This window comes from Corvus hawaiiensis, chromosome 19 (genome assembly GCF_020740725.1).
Source record: "Corvus hawaiiensis isolate bCorHaw1 chromosome 19, bCorHaw1.pri.cur, whole genome shotgun sequence".
NCBI classification, from domain to species: domain Eukaryota; kingdom Metazoa; phylum Chordata; class Aves; order Passeriformes; family Corvidae; genus Corvus; species Corvus hawaiiensis.
The window spans coordinates 2,972,308-2,991,929 of record NC_063231.1 but is presented as its reverse complement, the minus strand read 5'-3'; the positions used below and the strand labels follow the sequence as shown (position 1 = coordinate 2,991,929).

General features: G+C 41.4%; 1 protein-coding gene across 5 annotated transcripts in view; it reads left to right on the top strand.

The window, feature by feature from the left end:
- Positions 1 to 19,622, top strand: part of CEP112 (centrosomal protein 112) — a 158,266-nt gene that overhangs the window by 108,519 nt on the left and 30,125 nt on the right. For all 5 annotated transcript variants that reach the window (XM_048323684.1, XM_048323681.1, XM_048323682.1 and 2 more), the window contains 2 exons: positions 4,713 to 4,775; positions 8,459 to 8,608. In XM_048323684.1, coding sequence (XP_048179641.1) covers positions 4,713 to 4,775; positions 8,459 to 8,608 — 213 coding nt within the window. The remainder of the gene's footprint in view (positions 1 to 4,712; positions 4,776 to 8,458; positions 8,609 to 19,622) is intronic.

Below are 19,622 nucleotides of genomic sequence, written 5' to 3'. Positions count from 1 at the left end.
ACTTCTCTATCAGTGAATATGGTGGGGTGTGTGTGTATATATAAAACTCTAGTTATGAGAGCTGTTTCCAAAGCTGGAAGATAGAGAAACATGGAATTATTTAGGTTGGAAAAGACCTCTAAGGTCATCAAGTCCAACCATAAACCCAACATTGCCAAGCCCATCACTAAACCATGATTTTTTGTGTTGGAAGGGGCCTTAAAGCACATCCAGTGCCACCCCTGCCATGGGCAGGGACACCTCCCACTGTCCCAGGCTGCTCCAAGCCCCAATGTCCAGCCTGGCCTTGGACACTGCCAGGGATCCAGGGGCAGCCCCAGCTGCTCTGGGCACCCTGTGCCAGGGCCTGCCCACCCTCCCAGGGAAGGATTTCTTCCCAGTATCTAACACTGTGCACAGATTTGTAATGTTCCAAAGATTCTCAACAGCTTCATTTTTGATAAACATCCAAGACTTCCCAAATGCCTCCATGGATGTTGCTGGAGGATGGAATTGTCCTCGTGGCTGCCAACCCCAAAGTGCAGCTGGAGCAGATGGACCCGGGAGTGACCTTGGGGCTGTTTAGGGCTTGTGCTCCATTGAGTGGAACTGGAACTAAAAATTCCCTCTGATACACCTCATACTTTAAAAATAGCTTATAAATACTTTGTAATTAGGGTAGGACACGGTGTGCTTTTGTGGTGTGGTCCTGTCATAGATCCTGTGCTCTTTTACTGATGCTGTTCTGTTTCATGAAAGGAGAAAGTGAAAATGGGGCTGTGTTAGAAGAGCAGCCATTAATTCAGACACCATGTCTGTAGTGCTAATAACAGTTTTAATTTTTACGTGAAATGTTTTGTTGAAGTCGATGCAGTTTTGCTCGGCAACCACAATATGATGCTTGAGGCTTGTGAAAGAATTATAGCTGGTTTTTAAAACCAATTAACTGCAACAAGGACATAATCTTTTTAATGCAAAAGTCCTCGCTCTGTAATGTAAAATAACTGCACGTTAACTTGTCATAATCAGATAATTTTAGCTAAAATATATATTAACTGTGTGAAACTAAACAGGAGTTAGTTTTTGAATCAGTGGAATTCCTCTGCAGCTTATCCAATTTAAACCTTTTTCATTATAAAAATGGATATTCCGATTTATATTTCTGACAAGCTTCTGCCAAGTGGGAATTTCAGCAGCCACCTCTTGCACATGGAAAACTGGTTTCAGACCATTAACTCTATTTGCAGTACTGCCCATTGCTATAAAAAGAGCCCGACTTTAATGAATACTGGCTGAGCCTCCAAATGTTCACCTTCCACTTGAATTCTTATTCATTATGTTTCTGACATAGCATGTAACCTGAAAGGGAGGGAATGCCCTTAAAATAATTCAGAAACAGCTCGTGCTTCCTCCAGCACATGAACCCAGCAGCCAGATGGAAAAGAAGGAGCCCAGGAAACTGCTGTGTGTGCACAGGCCAGTGTGAACCTTCTCCTTGTGGAGATAAATGTGACATAAATCCCCCCCGATGTTCCCTGCACAGATCTCTGTGTGCATTTACTCATTCCTTAAAACAAAAAAGAGTTAAAAGGCATTTTTTTGTGTGTAGCAGTGCTACCTCTGCCCCAGGGAAGGTGGTTTGTGTCTCCCTTGGTTGCAAAGCAACAGCCTATATAAAGAGGTATTAAATTAGTTTTAGTTGCAGGTTTTAAGAAAGGAGAAGCTTCATATTTCTGCAGTTAAAAGATGGCAGTGGAAAAGAGGGTGCCCAGGCAGCCCCATGAGTTGGATCTTTTCAGCTGAGCAGTGCTGTAAATTGTGGTCTCTGCCTTCATCAGAGCTGCTTGTGTGGTTTGTGATGATGCAAGAGCTGTTGGGTGTTACAGACCTCAGGGAAAAGCTGAAGTCAGCAGGAGCCACAGAATCATGGAATGGTTTGGATTGGAAGGGACCTTAAAGCCCATCCAGTCCCACCCCTGCCACGGGCAGGGACACCTTCCCTTATCCCAGGTTGCTCCAAGCCCTGTCCAAACTGGCCTTGGACACTTCCAGGGATTCAGGGGCGGGCACAGCTTCTCTGGGCACCCTGTGCCAGGGCCTCACCATCCTCACAGGGAACAATTCCTTCCCAATATCCCATCCATCCCTGCCCTCTGGCAGTGGGAAGCCATCCCCCCTTTTCCCATCACCCTTGTGAAAAGTTCCTCTCCAGCCTTCCTGTTAGACTCTCTAAGGTACTGGCAGGGAGTGTCCATGGTTTTCGGTGCCACCAGGCCAATGTCACCAGTTTTAGACAACCTGAGCCCCTCTAGATGTGCTCGTGCCATCTCCAGTGGAAGCTTTGGTAGCTTAGTACTCTCAAATTCAGACCCCTCCATTAGGGATGTTTGGGACTGGAAGTAAATGCAAGAATTTATGGTTTGTTGGTGACCAGGAGACAAAGCTTATAAATATTTTGCTAACTGGAAGTTGTTAAAGCCATTATAAAATAAAATGTTGCAATTCCTTTTAAGTAAACTGGTAGGATGTCCATTCTTTGCTTTTTGTTAGGAATAAAACACTGAAATTCGGCGTATCTTTCTTTTGGATCACCTCTGTCCTGTCTCTCAGAGGTCAGCCTGATTCCACTCAGTGTGAACAAACAAATTCTAATTTGTTTATGGAACTCATGAGTGGTTTTTTATTATTTATTGGAATTTCTTCTGTGGGTTCAGGAGTTTATAAAGCTGCTTCTATGAAAGATGAGGACTTTTACCCCAGGCAAGTTGAGCGAGAGCAGCTGTAACATGATCTGTGCAGTGCCTTGCTGACGAGTCCCTCTCCCTTTCTGGGAGTAACAGTAATTTATGCTGGTGCTGTAATTTATTTTTTTACTTTTTTTCTCTAAAGATAAACTGGCAGTTTCAGTCACTTTATGACATGCAGGGGTGGTAAAACATCATCTGAAACTAGGCTGCAGTACAATGGAACGAGTGTTAATGTGGGTCAGCCTGAGTACAAGGAGAAACAGAGCATGGACAGAGCTCCCTGGGATAACGGGCGCTGTGTCACCACTCCTTTTATTTATGCACCCCCACCATGGGCCCTTACAGTGTTTGTGGTTCACTTTTGAGTGATAAATGTAGGAAAAGTGAAATTTAATTTGTCTGGGGCTCCAGAATTCTTCTAGATGTGTTTTAAACCAGTGTGTATTGCCATTATCTCTGTTTATTACTAAACCATAATGTTATCTCAAAAATGATGCACAAATTTGATAATTGGTTTTGATTAACGTTTTTAATAGATTCCTTAATACCAACAAACAGATGGAGACATCCATATGTTTCATAATTTTGGAATTTGAAGGGATTCAAGATCTGAAATTGCGATTTCATATAAAGTTTAGGATTACTTTGAACTGGCTGTAATATTCTTACACTGAGCTGCACCTTACAGAACTGCCCGGATTGCTGAAGATGATTCCAGCCGTACCATGACGATCCGGAAATGCTCTGCAGCTCTAAGCTCCTCAATTTATAGCCCAGTAAAATCAATAAGACTCTTTGCCTGCCTGAAATCCCTGGTGTTTGTTGAAATGGAGTCTGAGCCTTGCAGCTGGATCCACGCAGGGTTCAGAGGCTTTGGGGGCCCCTGTGGTTTCTCTGGTCCCCCCGAAGAGGTGCTGGCGGGAGCCGGTGTTTGGGCGCTGGATGCGGTGCCGTAAAACTCAGGACGACAGATCAAAGGTTTGAGCAGGAGGTCAGGTAGATTTTGAAAACTTAATCAGCTTAAATTTGCTTCAGAACTCAGCTGCACGATATTCTGTCCCCCCGAAGAAAATATTTGTCTTAGACACCTGTCCTGAAGTTTGAGAGCCAAGAAGACGAGAGCACCGAGCAGTTCACCTGAGGACAGCATTGTGGGGCTGGGCTGGGCTGGTTTCTGCAAGAAAAATACAAACCTAGTTTCTCTCCTGAAATGAAATTGTATTTATTTTTTATTAATATCACTACTATAAAATTATTTCTGAACTTAAATTATTTGAGGAAAAAAAGCCTTAAGAGCTATTTATCCTGGGGTTATAGAAATATTTGCTTGTTGGATTCTGATATGACCAAGCAGCCTTGTTTTCAGTTCTTTAGCTCTGAGTTGTGAAAAAAAATGCTGTGGTGAGGAAAGAGCTGTATGTCCAAGCTGGTTCAGCTGCATCTTGGGTGGATTTTCAGTGTAATCCCCACCTTTCCCTAGGAAGGGATGAGGAATGGGACAAAGGACAGTTACAGAACTGAGAGGTGAAGCTGTGTCCCCCATGTCGCACTGTGCCCTGGCAGCCTCTGTCTGGACTTTCTCCTCAGTTTTTCCCCTCTGTTCAGAAACAAACTCATCCTGATAAACTCATTTGTGTGTGTTGCCCCCTTCCCCAGACACACAGACACACACACACACAGACACACACACACACTCATTCTCTCATTTTTTTTTCTTTTTTTAATCCGCAGAACTCTTTATGTTTTTCTAATAATTGGCAGCAGAGGTACAATTTCTCCCCTCTTTTAAGTGATGAATAGTTGGCCCGAGATCAAAGCCCAGCCCTGGCGGTTTTTTGGCTGCCACAAAAGGGCGTTGGGGCTGGCGCGGGGCCGGCGCTCAGTGATAGGCATGTGGAGGAGGTGCCAAGCCCAGGGCCCGGTGGCAAAGTGTCTGTACACGTCCTCTGTCTGAGCTAACGGGGTTGTCTTTTGTGTGTGTTCCAGGCCAACAGCCAGCTGAAGCAGATGGAGGAGGAGTACAGCCAGAAACTGGCCAAGTCCTTGCAGGTAGGTGGCCAGGAGACAGGGAGCTCAGGTGAACCTGTTCCACTTGGAGACTTGATGAAAAGTGGAGTTGCTTCTGCTCTTAAGTCTTGACAACCGAGAGAAGTCGTAACCCAAATGTTACCAAATCAAACATCCAGTGTCTTCTTGCAGATTTTAACCAATAAACCACAGAGCTTTAAGCTGGCTGGAAAATACAGGTGGGTTTTTTTGAGTTCTGAATTTCATCTTTTTCATCTACATTGTCATCTCTCGAGGACCCAAGAGGACTGAGTCCTCCTTCAGCCCATGGGAAGGAAGGTGAGGTGCTCCAGCAGCCAGCACTGCTCATAGAACCAGAGACAGGTGCACAGCCAGGACTTAGATTTCATGTTAAAGGTGGTGTCACCCAAGGTTTCTTCATCTTTATCATTGATCCCCACCAGTTCTGCATTTCTGCCCAAAATAACACCTTGAGGAATGTCAGTGTCCTGGAGGCAGACTGGTTTTGACTTGAGTTTTTGTTCTTCAGAGAACTCAGAAGATGAAAATGAGTGTTGAATTTACATATATACTTAAAAATAGTAAGACAGGATGATTTTTACATACTTCAGCTTTCAGTTTGACTGACAGGTAGTACTGAAGTGTGAAAAATGATGGAGATGCAACCAGAAGTTAAGCTTTTAATAAGAAGAAAATTGCCCTGAGGATTTGTGTGGAAGTGTCATTCTCCTCATTGCTCCCAGCCACAGCAGAATGTCTGCCTTGCATTGCAAAGTGTGTTTGCAGCCAGTAATCCAATAATAGTCTTGTAAAATCAATAAAAACACTACAAAGAAGGGTTTAGCAGCCTCTAAACTAGATAGAAGTGATCAGTGAGACAATAACAAGAAACTGCAAACTTTACTGTTTTACCAACACTTCAAAAATATTTAAAACTCTTGATTTCAGCTTTTCAGCTCCTTTGAGTCTCATTCTCTGTAACACTTGTCCAAAACTGTGACTTCAGTTGTTTTGGTGACATTTATTGGCTGTCACTTTTTCACACTGCATTTATCAGAATCATTGGTAAATGTCTTTATATTCTAAAATCTAATGTGTATTTTTACACATTTATTTGCATGCAGAGAGGTTGTAGAGTCTCCATCCTTGGAGATTCTTAAAACCTGGACTGGGCTGATCCTGAACAACCAGCTCTGGGTGATACTTCTTTAAACTGGTCCGTTCCACCCTCACCAATTCCACGATTCTGTGGTAAATCAGAGAGAATGTTCTCTTTCCTAAATACCTTTTCAGTAACTTTAAATTAGTAATTTAGTCATTTTTGAGAGCCTTATTTATAAAGAAAGAAAAGAAGAGACAACAACAAAAAAACTTCTTATTTTTTATCTTTCCATCTGAACCTGAAATGCAGGAAATGGTTAAAGCTCAAAAAGTAACATTTAATCCGCATCAGACCTGAAGGAAGAGATCCCTTCCATTGCTACCTCTATTTATCTTTTGTCATTATCACCCACATGGGAGTGGAATCAAGGCAGCCTATCCACGCCAGACACAATCCAGTGTCAATACAAAAATGGTTCTTGGTCCATTTTTAAAAAGACAGTTGGAATAATTGAAGCATTTCTGAATTTTTAAGCAAGGGATGAGGGAAATTGCTTTAATTGTTGCAGCGGGAACATGTAGGTAGTGTAGGGCAAGGTAAGAACTCTTTAACCTAAATGTCATAATAAATTTTGTCAGACTGACATTTATTGGCCTGCAGAATAGTCTCAAGATGGAAAAATCTGGGGACGTGTTTTGTATTAAGGTGGTTTTGCTGTAGCTGGGACGTTTTATTGGGGAGAGCTGGACCCAGTTCCTCGGCACTTTCTGGGGCAGACACAACACATCCATCATCTCTCAGGGCTGTTTGGCTCAATAAAGCAGTTTCACCCTGATGTCTGAATTTCTTTACTTGTGTGGGTTTAAATCAATCCCCCAAGTTACTTGGACATGGTTGGGTTTGGGGTTTTTTTGTATCTTGCTATTAATAATTGGTCGATCACAACTTTTCTTGTGGTCGCGTTGCTGACAGCATCTGTCTAATCTTACTCTCTGTGGCCTCTTGGAACATTCACTTTTAACACCCACACAGAGAAGATACTTCAAGAAATTTCATCTGAAGTTTATACAAAGTAAATAGAAATTTTTGCTCTGAAAGGTACTGCACAAAGCAGATCTTTCTTCTTCAATTCCTGCTGAAATTTCCTTGCATGCATTGCAGAACTCCTGTGCTAGACCAGGGTCTTAACCCAGTAAAGGCTTTAAATCTCAGTTTTGTCTTATATTGAGGAGTTTGTTACTTTGTTTGCTTTTAAAGTAACAAAATGGGACACAAAATTCTATAGATTTGCATGGCTTCAAGTTGTTATCTTAATAATTTATATGATTCATTGCTTTCTTCTGCTTTCTCCTGCACACCAGGTAAAACCACATTTCTGCAAATTATCTGTCTTCTAAACAATGACCTAAACTGCAAACCCAGAGACACTGCTTACTTCTGGCTAGAGAGTTACACCCTGTCCATATAATCTCTAAACTTTGGCATAGTGGTCTCAAAAACCCTTCCTTTTAGCGGGTATTATCTTTTTAAAGATGTATTTGTTTTTTAGAAAAGCAATACAGAAATACAAAGATAGGTTTTACACATAATCTGGGTTACTTCCTGGGATTTTCAGGTAGGTAGAGAAATAAATTTACTACAGGGTTTTAGTCAGGTCTTTTCCCCTTTCTCACTGATATTAGTACTTTCATTTGTAGTGCATTTCTTCTTACACTAGTCCTGGCCTATTATTAGGGGGTTTTTAACTGGTTTTTTTTCCTAAATAACCATGTAATTAATGTAGTTAAATGTTTCTCTGCCAGTAAGGAGGCCTGGCAAATACTGGACTGCCTGTGTGCTAAAGTGCTTTTAGAATTAGACTATAATACGCTGCTACAGCAGCTTAACCTTAAGCTTGAATATATACATTAAAGTCAGTTACTCTCCCACATGTTTAAGTGCTTTTCTGGGTGATGACATGTCAGTATAAAATTCTGTAAATATGCCTGAAGGATCAGGGTTAGTTACGACTTTGCCCAGTGATGAAAAAGGTAGAACAAATACAATTCAACAAATCACGAGTGAATCACCTAAAAGGTCTAGATGAAGGTCCTAGATGTGGAGTCAGGTCCCCACTGTATTGCTCAGCAAAATTTGCTCCTTTCAGCAGCTCAGAAATTTCACTGTCAAGTTTAAATTTCAGTCCAGTGTGTGAACGTGGGTGTTTTTCTTCTCAGCAGTATCAAGCTGTAAAATTTCCTCCTGGAAGAGGAGCACCACCAGCCCAATGTAAACTCACACTCCTGCTTTCGGAGCGGTGGGAGACGGAGAACAGGCTTGAGTATGAAGATCACAGATGTGCTTTGTTCTCATAAGTAAATATTTTGGAATGTCTTAGTGGAAAACACTTCCAAATATTTTGTGTTCAGCGATTCTTGTCATTTAGAGCCTTGCTCTATTCCTTTTCTCTGCGTGGAATTTCATGCCCTGCTAGTGTGCAGGGTGCTAATTTCAAACATCCAGCTTGCACAGCAGAGCTTGCCAGTGCCGTGTTTATATAAAAAAACATGCAAAATACATGTCTTTTACTGAGGGGAGCTTTAACATGCTGCTTTCTTTTCAGGAGATAGCTGAACTGAAGACAACCATTTCCTCCCTGACAGAGGAGAACAGCCGGCAGCAGCTTGCGGCGGAGCAGCGGCTCCAGGAAGTTGCACAGAAGTTGGAAGATGAGAAGCAGCAGCTGATGACAGATAATGACAGAGCAATCAAGGTAATCTGGGGATTTCAGTCGCTGATGCCTGGGTGAGGGTAATTAAAAGTTCTGAATGCGGGAATGGTTCCTGTTCACACAGTGCTCACCCAGACATCCCCAGACCTTGGCTTTGATGGAGCTGATGACTCAGGCTCCCTTTCAGAGGAAAAGGATATATATATACATAGCTGATCCTATGCCTGCATAAAACGCCTGGATTTGGCAAATCTAATCCATCCACGTCAGTCAAATACTTGAATCTTTCCTGTTCTCTTTCTTTTTGTACTGGCCCTGATGTTTTAGTGTATTTTCAGCACCTTTATGCTGTGCTTTCAGGGCTTGAAAGAGAGGAAAGGTGAAAAGTAGGAGAGTGAGGCAGCAGCATGGCCTGGGCTGCAGCCTGGTTTTCACAAACCTTCCCAACTTTCATGTTTAAGGCTGCATTGAAGGAAAGTTTGTCCTTAGCCTCCATTGAAAAATATAAGCAAAGTCCATGCTGAATGTTAATGGAATAAAGTGTTTGTTAACTATAGTTTTGTTTGTTGGATTTATACATATTTTGCATTAGAATTGCATTCTTTGGCCTTTTTCATTAAGACTGAATAGCCAGATTCTGTTCTTGCTGTTTTGACACCTTGACTCGAAGTGGCTGCAGAGAATCCCACCTGTGGAAGTGAGCAGAATTAGTTTGTAAACATTTTTTTCTTCTCGGAGTAGTAAAGAGCAATGGAAAAATTTTGAAACTCATGTAATCTGCTCATGTTGGCAATGAAAATGCCTCATGAGTGGGTGTCTAGATGAAGGAAATTCCTTTTCCTTTGTAAAGACGTTTACTTGTACCAAAGAATTACATTATTAAATGTCAGAACTCATGAAAAAATCAACTCCTACAATTTACCTAATTTTTTGTGCCTAAGAGATACCATGGAAGGTTTTAAATGTTGGAAATCTGTTGGATTGTGGTACAGTTAATGCTGTCCTCTATATTGGAATGACTTGCATTAGGTTGTCATTACTGTCCCATCATCTGCAGTGTGCTTTTCCGTTTCTTTCATCAATTTTTTAATGATAATTTTTTTCTTAAGGAAAAAGTCTGCCTATATTTGTGTGTTTGTTGAGGAAAAGAATTTTCTTTCTGATCATTCTGTGAAAGATGTAACTATAAAAACGTTGGCTCTAATCTGTTACCCAAATGGAATCACCACAGGTAGGTTATTTTATCACCAGACTCTGCAGATAGAACACAGGTAAATCACATTATTTTCAGGTCCAAGTGAATTTTTACCACTTAGGAACATGGACTGTTTGTAGTTCACTTTTCCAGTGGCCACCAAGATCTGCAGAAACCCTGTGACAGTGGAATCATCTTCCACAGAGTCAGAAACACAGTGTAATTCAAGTTATCATGGTACCTTCTTGAGTTACATGTTGGAAAAACATGGTTTAGACTCTTCAGCAGCTTTTTTCTTCTGGTGCAAATTCTACTGTTGAATTTCTGGATTCACTTAAGTTACATTCAGTGGAATAATTCAGCAGTTGGCAACACCAGTTTTTGAACACTAGTGATTATAGGTGGTATGAAACCCTTCTGCATGTAAATCTGTGTTCAGCTATTATAAACTTAATTTTGATGTTATTACCTCACAATATAATGAAATCCATAAAAACCACAGGGAAATTCTGCACAGGATTTCTGAGCAGTGTCCCAGAGAGTTTTTAGCACTGGTGCTGGGAGTATGTTCTAAAAGATTTTGTCAACTTGGAGAAGAAATTGGAAGAGCTGTTTTCCTTGCAGTTCTTGAATTTTGTTTAGGATCATTAATACTGTACTTTTTTGAAAAAAATCTTCCTTTGAAACCACTGATTTAATGGAAATTTACTGAAATCCAAATCCCCAAGCAGAAAATTCCTAGGAAGCTAAAATGCTGTGTATACTTCTGGAAACAGAAAAAGGTGGTTTTAATATTTGATCACTTAGTATTTTTAAGAACCACACATATTTCTCGGCAAGCATATGCAGAAATACTTTGCTTTTTATTGGCCTGGGGGAAAAAAAAAGGTTTTGGTGAAAGTGGAATTCTGGATGTCCTGGAGATGGGGAACAACATCTAACCTAGGGTAAGCTGAAGACCTCGAGGGATGATTAAAGAAACATTCTACAAACAAAGGAATTCTTAATATGGTGTAAGCCTTCGAGGAGACTCAGTGTGGTAAAAGCTAATGAAAATACTATCATTAAAAAACAGCCTTTGCTAAATATAACATTGATTTAAACTAACATTGAGGAACAGATTGCAATTTCCTCTATTGGTATTGGGTGGCTTCCTGTAAGACCTTCCAATTATTATTTCCTTTCAAAGGGAGAAATACATTTTTACAGAAACCAACTGTCTCTCAGAGAAGTTTTGGATTTGGACAGTAAAGTGATATCCAGATGTGGATGCCATAATACATGATTTTGATGTTAATTCAAATTCCTGAGTCTCTTTGCTAGTAAAAGATTTCTGATTTATTATTGCACAATTGCACCCATCTCCTTCAACTCAGTATTTTTTAAGGTAGTATCTTAAATATTAGTCAAGAAGAATAAATGAAATTTTCAAGAACATTTTGCTTCTTTTGATGACCTAAAAACCCAATTTGAACAACGCTTTTGGCTTCAGTGGCCTCAGTTTGGGTCACTTTGAGACAAATGCTTGAAGGCCTTGGCACTTGTGTTAGGCTGCAGTTGGTCTGGCCTAAGGGCAAGCCGAACTTGTTATCACTCGTAAAATCAGGATAAAACTTCGGCTCATCACATTCCTCTCTTGTGGCTTGTAGGGTGACCACTTTGACTGCCGTGGAGTAGCAATGTCTTGTGGCAGAGCCCACAGCAGCTGAGGTCTGACCCCAAAAACCCAGCTCACCCTTCAGTGCCATGGAGATGTCTGTGCTTTGAGCTTACCAGGACTTAAATTCTTTGGAGCAGAGCCCAGGGACACTGAGCTGGGGCTGAGAGGGCAAATCAGCAGAGCTCCCCTGGTCACTGCGCTGTGCCTCACCTGTGCTCACCCCAGAGATCAGGAACCACTGCCTTGGGCCCCAGGATCAGTTGGGATCAGAGCTGTGCTAATGCCCTGCAGATGTTTGGAAAAGCTGCCTGAACTGCCACATCTCTTACCCCTTTGTGATGCTTCAGACTGGGACAGCAGCCGGCACCCTCCAGTGAGGGGCTGGGCATTGAACTCCTGGGAATGTCTGTGCAGGAGCTTCCCTGGGCACTCAAGTGTGGGCTAAACTTTTTTTTTTTAAGTTATGTTTCTTGCATCCCTGTAGTGACTTACCCACAGCAGCCTGGAGCTTGGTAATTCCAATGGTCAGAGCATTTACCAAACTTCTCTGCTGCTTTTGGTTACTGGACTGGGCAGAACAAGAAGTTGGTGGCATCGTAAAGATACCTGGAGGTTATTTATGAAATCCCAGCCTTAGTTGTTTAGGCTTAGTTGTTTACTTTTTTATGAAATCCTTTCGGATTCTGGGATTAAAAGTACAAAACATTTCCTGGGATTGGAACTGCAGAACATGTTCAGAGCATTTTAATGCTGAAGTTGATGGCCAAGTGGGGACTCCACATCAAAAAGTAGATTCTGGAAAGAAATGGATGATGGAGAGCATACAGCGACAAACCCACAACAGAAAAGGGGGGAAATGATGCTTTTTTTGCCAGATGAACCACAATTGTTGTTTGATTCCTGTTACAGATTCCAGGATTCTGTTATATCCCTGAATTAACACCAAAATTTCATTAGCAAAGCATGGTTGGAAGATGACATATGTCAACACTTTGTATGTCAGCCAGCTTATGATCAGATTAATTCTGTTAATAAATAAGACTTAAAAGATTTCTAGGAAAGAATGGCCTATAATAATGTTCCCTTTCATGTGAAAAATTTTGAAACAGTTGTTTTTTCATTGTTATGTTTGAAAATGTTGAGAGGGGAAAAAAAAGTTGAAGTGTTTTATGTTTTATAGCCATAGCAGAACAAAGGGGAAAACTTCTGGGTTTAAATTGTCTGGGCCCTTGTGGGCATTGAGTATGCCTGACATCCTCTATATTTGTTAGATGTTGTTGTATCTTGGAGCCAAAGGATCATTTCTTCTGCTAAATATTGAGGGTTTTATCGACACAGTGAATATCATCCATGCAACTATAAAACATACCAAATTTCTCTATCAAAAAACCTGTGGTTTTAAAAATTTGATCCGCAAGCTAATTTTGCTTGTAGTTCTATTTCATTATCAGCCACGTTTATTAGCACATTCCACTTGTAACTACGAATAATATTCTTTATTAAAAGGAAAAACACATTAGATCTCTGGGAACATGAACTGAGTGACTGCAGCCCTGCAGAGATATTTAGTTTTTGTCCTCAAAACACCTTTTGGAACACCAGCATTGCACTCTGCAAGAGCCAGGGTTGGAGTTGGTAAGAAATAAATAATTCTAATTTATTGGTTAAAAGTCCCAAGCAAAGGTAAATCTAAGTGGTTTAAATGCCCTTAATTAGTGCTTATTAGGGGAGGAGCGGCATCTGAGAGCACAGAACCTAAGCTGCCCTGATCTGGAGAAGAAGCTTTTTTGGTCCTGTTTTAAGAGTGAGACAGAGGAGGGCAGAACCTTGACTTCACCCAAGGTTTGTGGCAAAGGTGGAAATTAAGACTCTAATGACTGGTGGTTCAGAAGTCTGTGATCTTGTGTAACTGATAGCACAGAGGGCATTAATTAGGGGGAAAAACCCCTGAAATCTTGGTGTAAACTCTAAATGAAAATCTAAAACTCTTAGGATAAAGACATATATTGTGTCAAGGGCTTTCTGGTAAGGGAGTCTTGACTTGCTTTATTCCCCAGGATACACTGAGGTGGCAGAATTAACTCCTACAACCTCAACCACTAACTCAGAACAAACTTTTGTCAACAGACCCACATTATTGATAAGATTTTTAAAGTATTTTATTGCATTTTCTATTTTAACTTGGATGGAGGTCTTTTGGTCTTTTTTTTTTTTTTTTTTTTTACCAGCAATGTCTGTAAAAAGAAGGTCAGCATGTCCCTATTGGCACTGGCTCATGTCTTGTAAGACATCTGATCAGAACCTGCCCCACTGTTGGTGGTGGTTCTGTGGCCACAGCCGTGCCAAATTCTGTCAGTCACCACAGAGCCTTGGAGATGTGCGTGTCACAAAGTTCTCCAGAGAGACTTCAAATCCTTCTAATTGCCTTTGTGGCCAAACATTACCATGATAAACCATTTGGCATGGTGAAAGAAAGACTTGTAAGGGACCATCTTGATGTTAAATCTTGTGCTTTTTCATGGATCTTTATTTCTTTGTCACTGACTTTAGCCTGTAATAACACTCATAACTCTGCAGTGTCTTTTATTAGCAGGGAATTACAAGGCACCAACACTGGTGCTTTAGCATTGTAAAGCAGACCTTAACATCTACCAGGCAAATGACTTTATCTTGATCATAACTTCCTATATTCTGTTTGATCAGCAGAGGAGGTCATGTCTTCCAAAAGATAGGGAAATGAAATCTGCAGGTCTTTTATGGCTTTGCTTTCTCTGTTTCATGGGGTCCAAACTCTGGGGCACCTGTTCTTCACGGTCTTTGTTGATGTAAATAGTAGTTTCACCCAAATTCTGTCTGTTAGAAAAATGAGGGTTTAGCCCTGAGGTTTTCAACTCTTTCTTCTGCTCTGTCTCATGATTCCATTCCATGGTTATCTTTAAAAGCCTGTATTGTCGCATTCATTATAAATGATAATTAAAATAGGCTGACTTTCGTGTTAAGCTTAGTTACTGATCACAACTGAAATTCTGATTTTAAAAAACTCTTCTTTTCAAAATCATCTCTCTTTTTCTGCTGCCACAAAAATTATTTCATTGTCTGAAGCATAGTACCTTCTCTTCAAAATTACAGGGTTTCAGATGTTTGGCCAGCCAGGCAATCTGAGTGGCTGAGCATCTGTAAGTACTTCATAATATCTTTGACATGCTTTGTGAGACAAAGAATTGAGTCATCTTTTTTTTTTTCCTGCAGCAAGCTTTGCACTCTGGCATTTTTCTTGACTTTTCATGTCTCAACACATTGAAGAACTTACCATGGCCAACAGCAAAATCAGACTTACAAGTTTTTTAAAAGACTAGAGCTAGTGCCTGCCTTTTCCTCTGAACTGCAGTCCAGATTTATCTGACAGGTTTAAAAGTTGGTATTTTTTCTTTTTCCTACATTATCATTGTTGTCCTCAGTGTTATATTTTCCCTCCAGAAGGCACTTTGCTGCATGAAGTGCTTTTTATCCTTTGTTAGCCCCAGAAGGGATGCCACCTGTCTCCAAATTATGGAGTTAAAGATTCTATAAAAACATAATAAAATATAAAGTCATATGCAGCTAAACTATCTTTCTTTTAATAATGTGGACTACACTAATTTTGCACTGGAAAAATGGGGAAAAATAGTTCAAAACCAGCCATAAAATTCACTGCTTTCAATTGACAAGACAGGAGTAATAACACTGAGAGGGGTCCTGGGTAATTAAAAAGGTGCAGACAAAACACTCTTTTAGTAAGTGTTAAGTAATATTGATATAAGCCCACACAGTTTGTAATGAAGGGCAGACAGTGTTTAGAACTGTGTTACAAGAAAATGGAAATCAGGTTTTTTAAGATGTGATGCTCACAGAAATGCAGAGTTTACTGCTGCATATCAAAGATGTTTTTCTCTCCAAAGAGCAGAAGGACTTTCATGTGGAGGAGAAAGTGGTGCTTAAAAAAGACAGAACTGGGGAGATACCCAGAAGTTAGGAGGCAGAACGCCTGGGAGGAAGAGCCTGTGCTCCAAAGTCTGAGACTTTACTGGAGAGGGAAAAAAAAAAAAAAGATAAAGATAAAACCAAGTGTCTAATGCCGTCCAAAGACGGGGCATCTGTAAAACAGTGTGCACAGGGCTGCGTAGGCTTTCCAAGGGCTGTGCTTTGTTCCAGTTCCAGTGAGTTCCTGGAACGCAGCCTCCTTCCCTGCTCCTGGAACTGCAGCCTTGACTGCAGGGCTTCTCCAGCCATGGAGGTGGAAACACAATCTGTGGGAACCATGGATTCCACCAACAAAAGAGTGCCGGGGAAAGCAACGTCTTCAAAGCAAACCTTCCGCGGGCCACAAACATTTATAACTCTGCAGTGAAGGTTTTTAGAGCCTGGCACAGCAAGGCAGGTTGCAGGGTTTGGCAAGCAGGGATTTGGGGATGTGGACCTGCTTTGTTATCAACATCTCTTTTCCCTGAGATATCTTTCTTATGGCGTGGCTCATCCCAGGAGCGGGCTGGAGCAGCACCAGGTTGCCCTGGCTGATCCCATTGTGCCTACACCACTTCCAGCATTTGTGTCAACATCCTTGTTTTGCAGAGCTGTATGTTCTGCTATAGGTTGCTTTTGGTTTTGTGCTAATCATGGTGCTGGCTGCTCCAGGGATATCAGCAGGAGAGAGTCACTGAGGATTTCAGCTTTATGCATTAAAATGCTCCTGCCAAAATGAGTGTTGACTTTAGAAATCTTCAGATTCCACTTAGAATTTTCTCCAGCTTTATATGTAACTGAAACTCAGGAAGATCAAATATCAAGAGTGGTTTTTAAAAAATGACTGGCTAACGCTTTTGAATGGCAGATCACAGGGAAATAGAAATATCTTTGTTAAACTTAACCATTTTCATAATAGTTGGGCTTTTCTTGAGCGTAACAAGAGAAACCTGGAGAATCTGATAGCTGTGCATGGTAACTATTTACCAATATTTAAAGGCAGGGTAGCAGAAGAATCAAGTGGTCAGTAGCACTCTTAGACTTTTTGAAAGGCATTGCCTTAATTTTCTATAACTGGACTGTTTTTTCCATCCAAAATGAAAATACCTATTGTTTTCTTAGCATTAAAGGATTACTTACAAAGAGCTACCAAAGGAAAGCAGCCAAAGCTGCCATATTCCTGCCACTTTCTTGCGTCAGTGGAGTTGAGAATAAAAGAACTTTCCAAATGACAGTACTGCACTTGAAAAGGGAAAAAGGTCTGTGGCGACTTTTATCTGTATATTCAGTAGATCAGATGGCAAAGTCACCCCCAGAGCTGAGCAGGGGAGCAGCTCCTGCCTTTCTCTGGAGCCCTGAGTGGTGTGAAGCAGCACCAAGTACGACATCAAAAGGTCCAAATATGCGTCAAGTGTAAAGTTTGGGGTTTTTCAAAACACCTGTCTAATTAGCTCAGCTTGGTGTTTGCCACCTCTGACTCTGGCTTTCTCACTGTTGTGTGCTCAGCAGAAGTGGCTTTTTCATCTCAGAAATTTGTGTAAGAGGTTAAACCTGCAAACACTGTCACCAAACCTGACCTGTCGGCTCCTCGGTACAAACCTATCCTGTTTCCTTGCAGCATCAATCGCCCCATTGTGCCCAGCTAGAAAAGGTGAGGTGGAGCTGTTACCCAGATTTTTCTAGAAGGACGAGATCATTTTAATTGAATGTTATTATCAGCCAGTCCTTGTGGTTTGACATGGATTCAAAGTGAAGCTGCTCATCCGCTTAGAGAATGCGTAGGCACTAATGGAATAACCTCAGCGAGTTTTCGGATGCCTCCTTTCTCAGGGAAATTGGTTTGACTTGCCCTTCAGTGGAAATTTTGTGTACTGTTGGCAGCCAAAATAGCACTGGAGTCCAGAAAAAGGAAAAAGTCTATTCTGTGTGTTATTCTCTGCTCCTTTTCCCACTAAAATTTGTACAGTGAATATTTTCTGTTCATACACCTTGTTGCCTTGCAGCCCGAGGAACTGCCTCTATGTGTTCATACAGCACATGTGTTTAAGATGGAAAACTAGATTAGTTTTATTAAAAATATACTTTATTCTTTGAGCCTGTTGCATGTGGATGTGCATTTCCCATCCATACTCCATCCTGCATTGGAGCATGGGATGCCTTTCCTGGGAGTAGTTCATTGTTGCTGATTCTTGCACCATCATGTCTTGATTCACTGATCAACAGGATCTGAGACAGTAAATATTTGATTTGTTGACCCTTGAAAACATGCATGAGGAAGACTCAGGAGTTGAGGTTTATGGAGAAGACTGTGAACCTCAAGGCTGAAGCTTTTTCTGAAATGTTTCTGTGCAGGCGTCTGTAGTTTTGTATCTTTGGCCTCTTCAGGAAGCCTGACTGATTTATGAGGCAAAGAGAGCTCACCTGTTTTCTTCTTCAGGGCTCTGTCTGTGAAATTTATTCCCAGGAAACTGAAGTGTTGCCTACAGGATAAAATTTAGGATTTTAAATGAACTTCTTGGCAGCATCCCCTCCAAAACTGCCAGATAACAGAGGAGTGGAAGAGCAGTAAAGCAGGGATGAGTACAACCAAAACCTTACTCCTCTGAGTAAGGAGGACATAACCACTTTTTAACTTCTTCTTGTACCGGTTTGGCCAAATTTAGAAATATACTCTGAGAGAAGGCACAACCACCCTTCCCCCACCAGGTTCGGGAAAAAATAAATTTTCCTCAAAGGAAAGTGAAAGAGATAAAAACTATTTATTTAACAAACACATGGGAAAGGAAAATAATGCTAAATAATAAAATCTCTTGCTGTGGAGAAAAACCTGGGAAAGTGTCAGAGTCCTCCCTTTGGTCTCCTCGGAGCTGGGGCTTGGCCCGGGGCCAGGCCCTTTGTGCCCGGTGGAAAGTCCTCCTGATGTGCTCTGATGTTGAAGCAATCAAGCAGTCCAGTAGAAAAGGGGAAAAATCCGAAATTCCAGGGAAGGAAAAATTTAACTCTCAGTCTCTCTCCGGAGAAAAAAAAAACCAGCTGAACCACTGGCCAAAAAACTGTCCTGGGAGCAGCAAGCCGGGTGCTTCCTCCCTCCCCTGCTGCAGTGGGGAAAACCCATTGCTATCTGTGTGTGACCTTGAACAAGCTGCAAACTGCTTTGAAAAAGTTTTGCTCAGTTTTTTCCTTCCCCCTCTCAGGCTCAGTTTAGAGGCATAGAAAGGCACAGGAATTAATTTCTGGGCATAGGCAGCGATATGGGATACACATCATAAGGTCACCCCAAGACATTTCTGTTACTAAAACTGTCTCTTCTTACTTTTAGTTTAAGCTTCCACTACACTGAAGTCAGTAACTTCCGTTAAATCAACATGTTTTAATAATTAGGAAACCAAATTCTTCAGCACTTATGCATATTTACCTATAAATCGAACTCCTGATACAGCACAAAGAGTGACCTGCAGTGGTGTTGGAACTGCCTTCACCAGCCTGGACAACCAACTGCGAGACCCCAAATTTGTATTTCCAGTGTTGAATTTGTCTCCTGCATTTGGCACCTCCAGAGAAATAAATCCTCAGTGAAAACCCTGGATTGCCAGTTATGAAGAATTCATTAAGATTTGCTGAAGTTCAAAGCAAAAACACCAGTTCCTCACAGGTCAGGGCAGCTCTTTTAATGGTTCCTGCTTTGCCTCCAGCAGCAGCTCATCCCCAGAACCTGTTTATTTTTCTGCCAGGGCTGTTGGCAGGTGAATAGAGTCACATCAGATCACCTCACTTGTATTTTATGCTGGAAACCCATGCCCTGGATATGCCATTTTCCTGGCCCAGCATGGCATGAGATCATGGATTTCGAACCAGGCCATGTTGGCCTTAGAAGACAAAACTTGCAATGCCCTGTTCTCTTCCCTCTTGAGATTTGCCAGGAAGTCCCAGCTCATTTTTGCCCTGGGGTTTGCTGTCTGACAGTTCACACCATCCCAAAGAAATAAAGTCTGGTGTGGGGGTGAAGGAGAGCATCACTCATCGTATCCTGAAAACAGATCAGCTCATCTGTGATACAAAAAGGAGTGGATACAAGTTCTTCTAGAACCAGATCAAGGGAAAACAAACCAGTCCCTTTTCTAGGGAAGTAATTAGTTAGGACATGGCAGCACTAAAACTTCATGCAGATATCCTGTGGTTTAGGAAAACACATCATTTGTGCA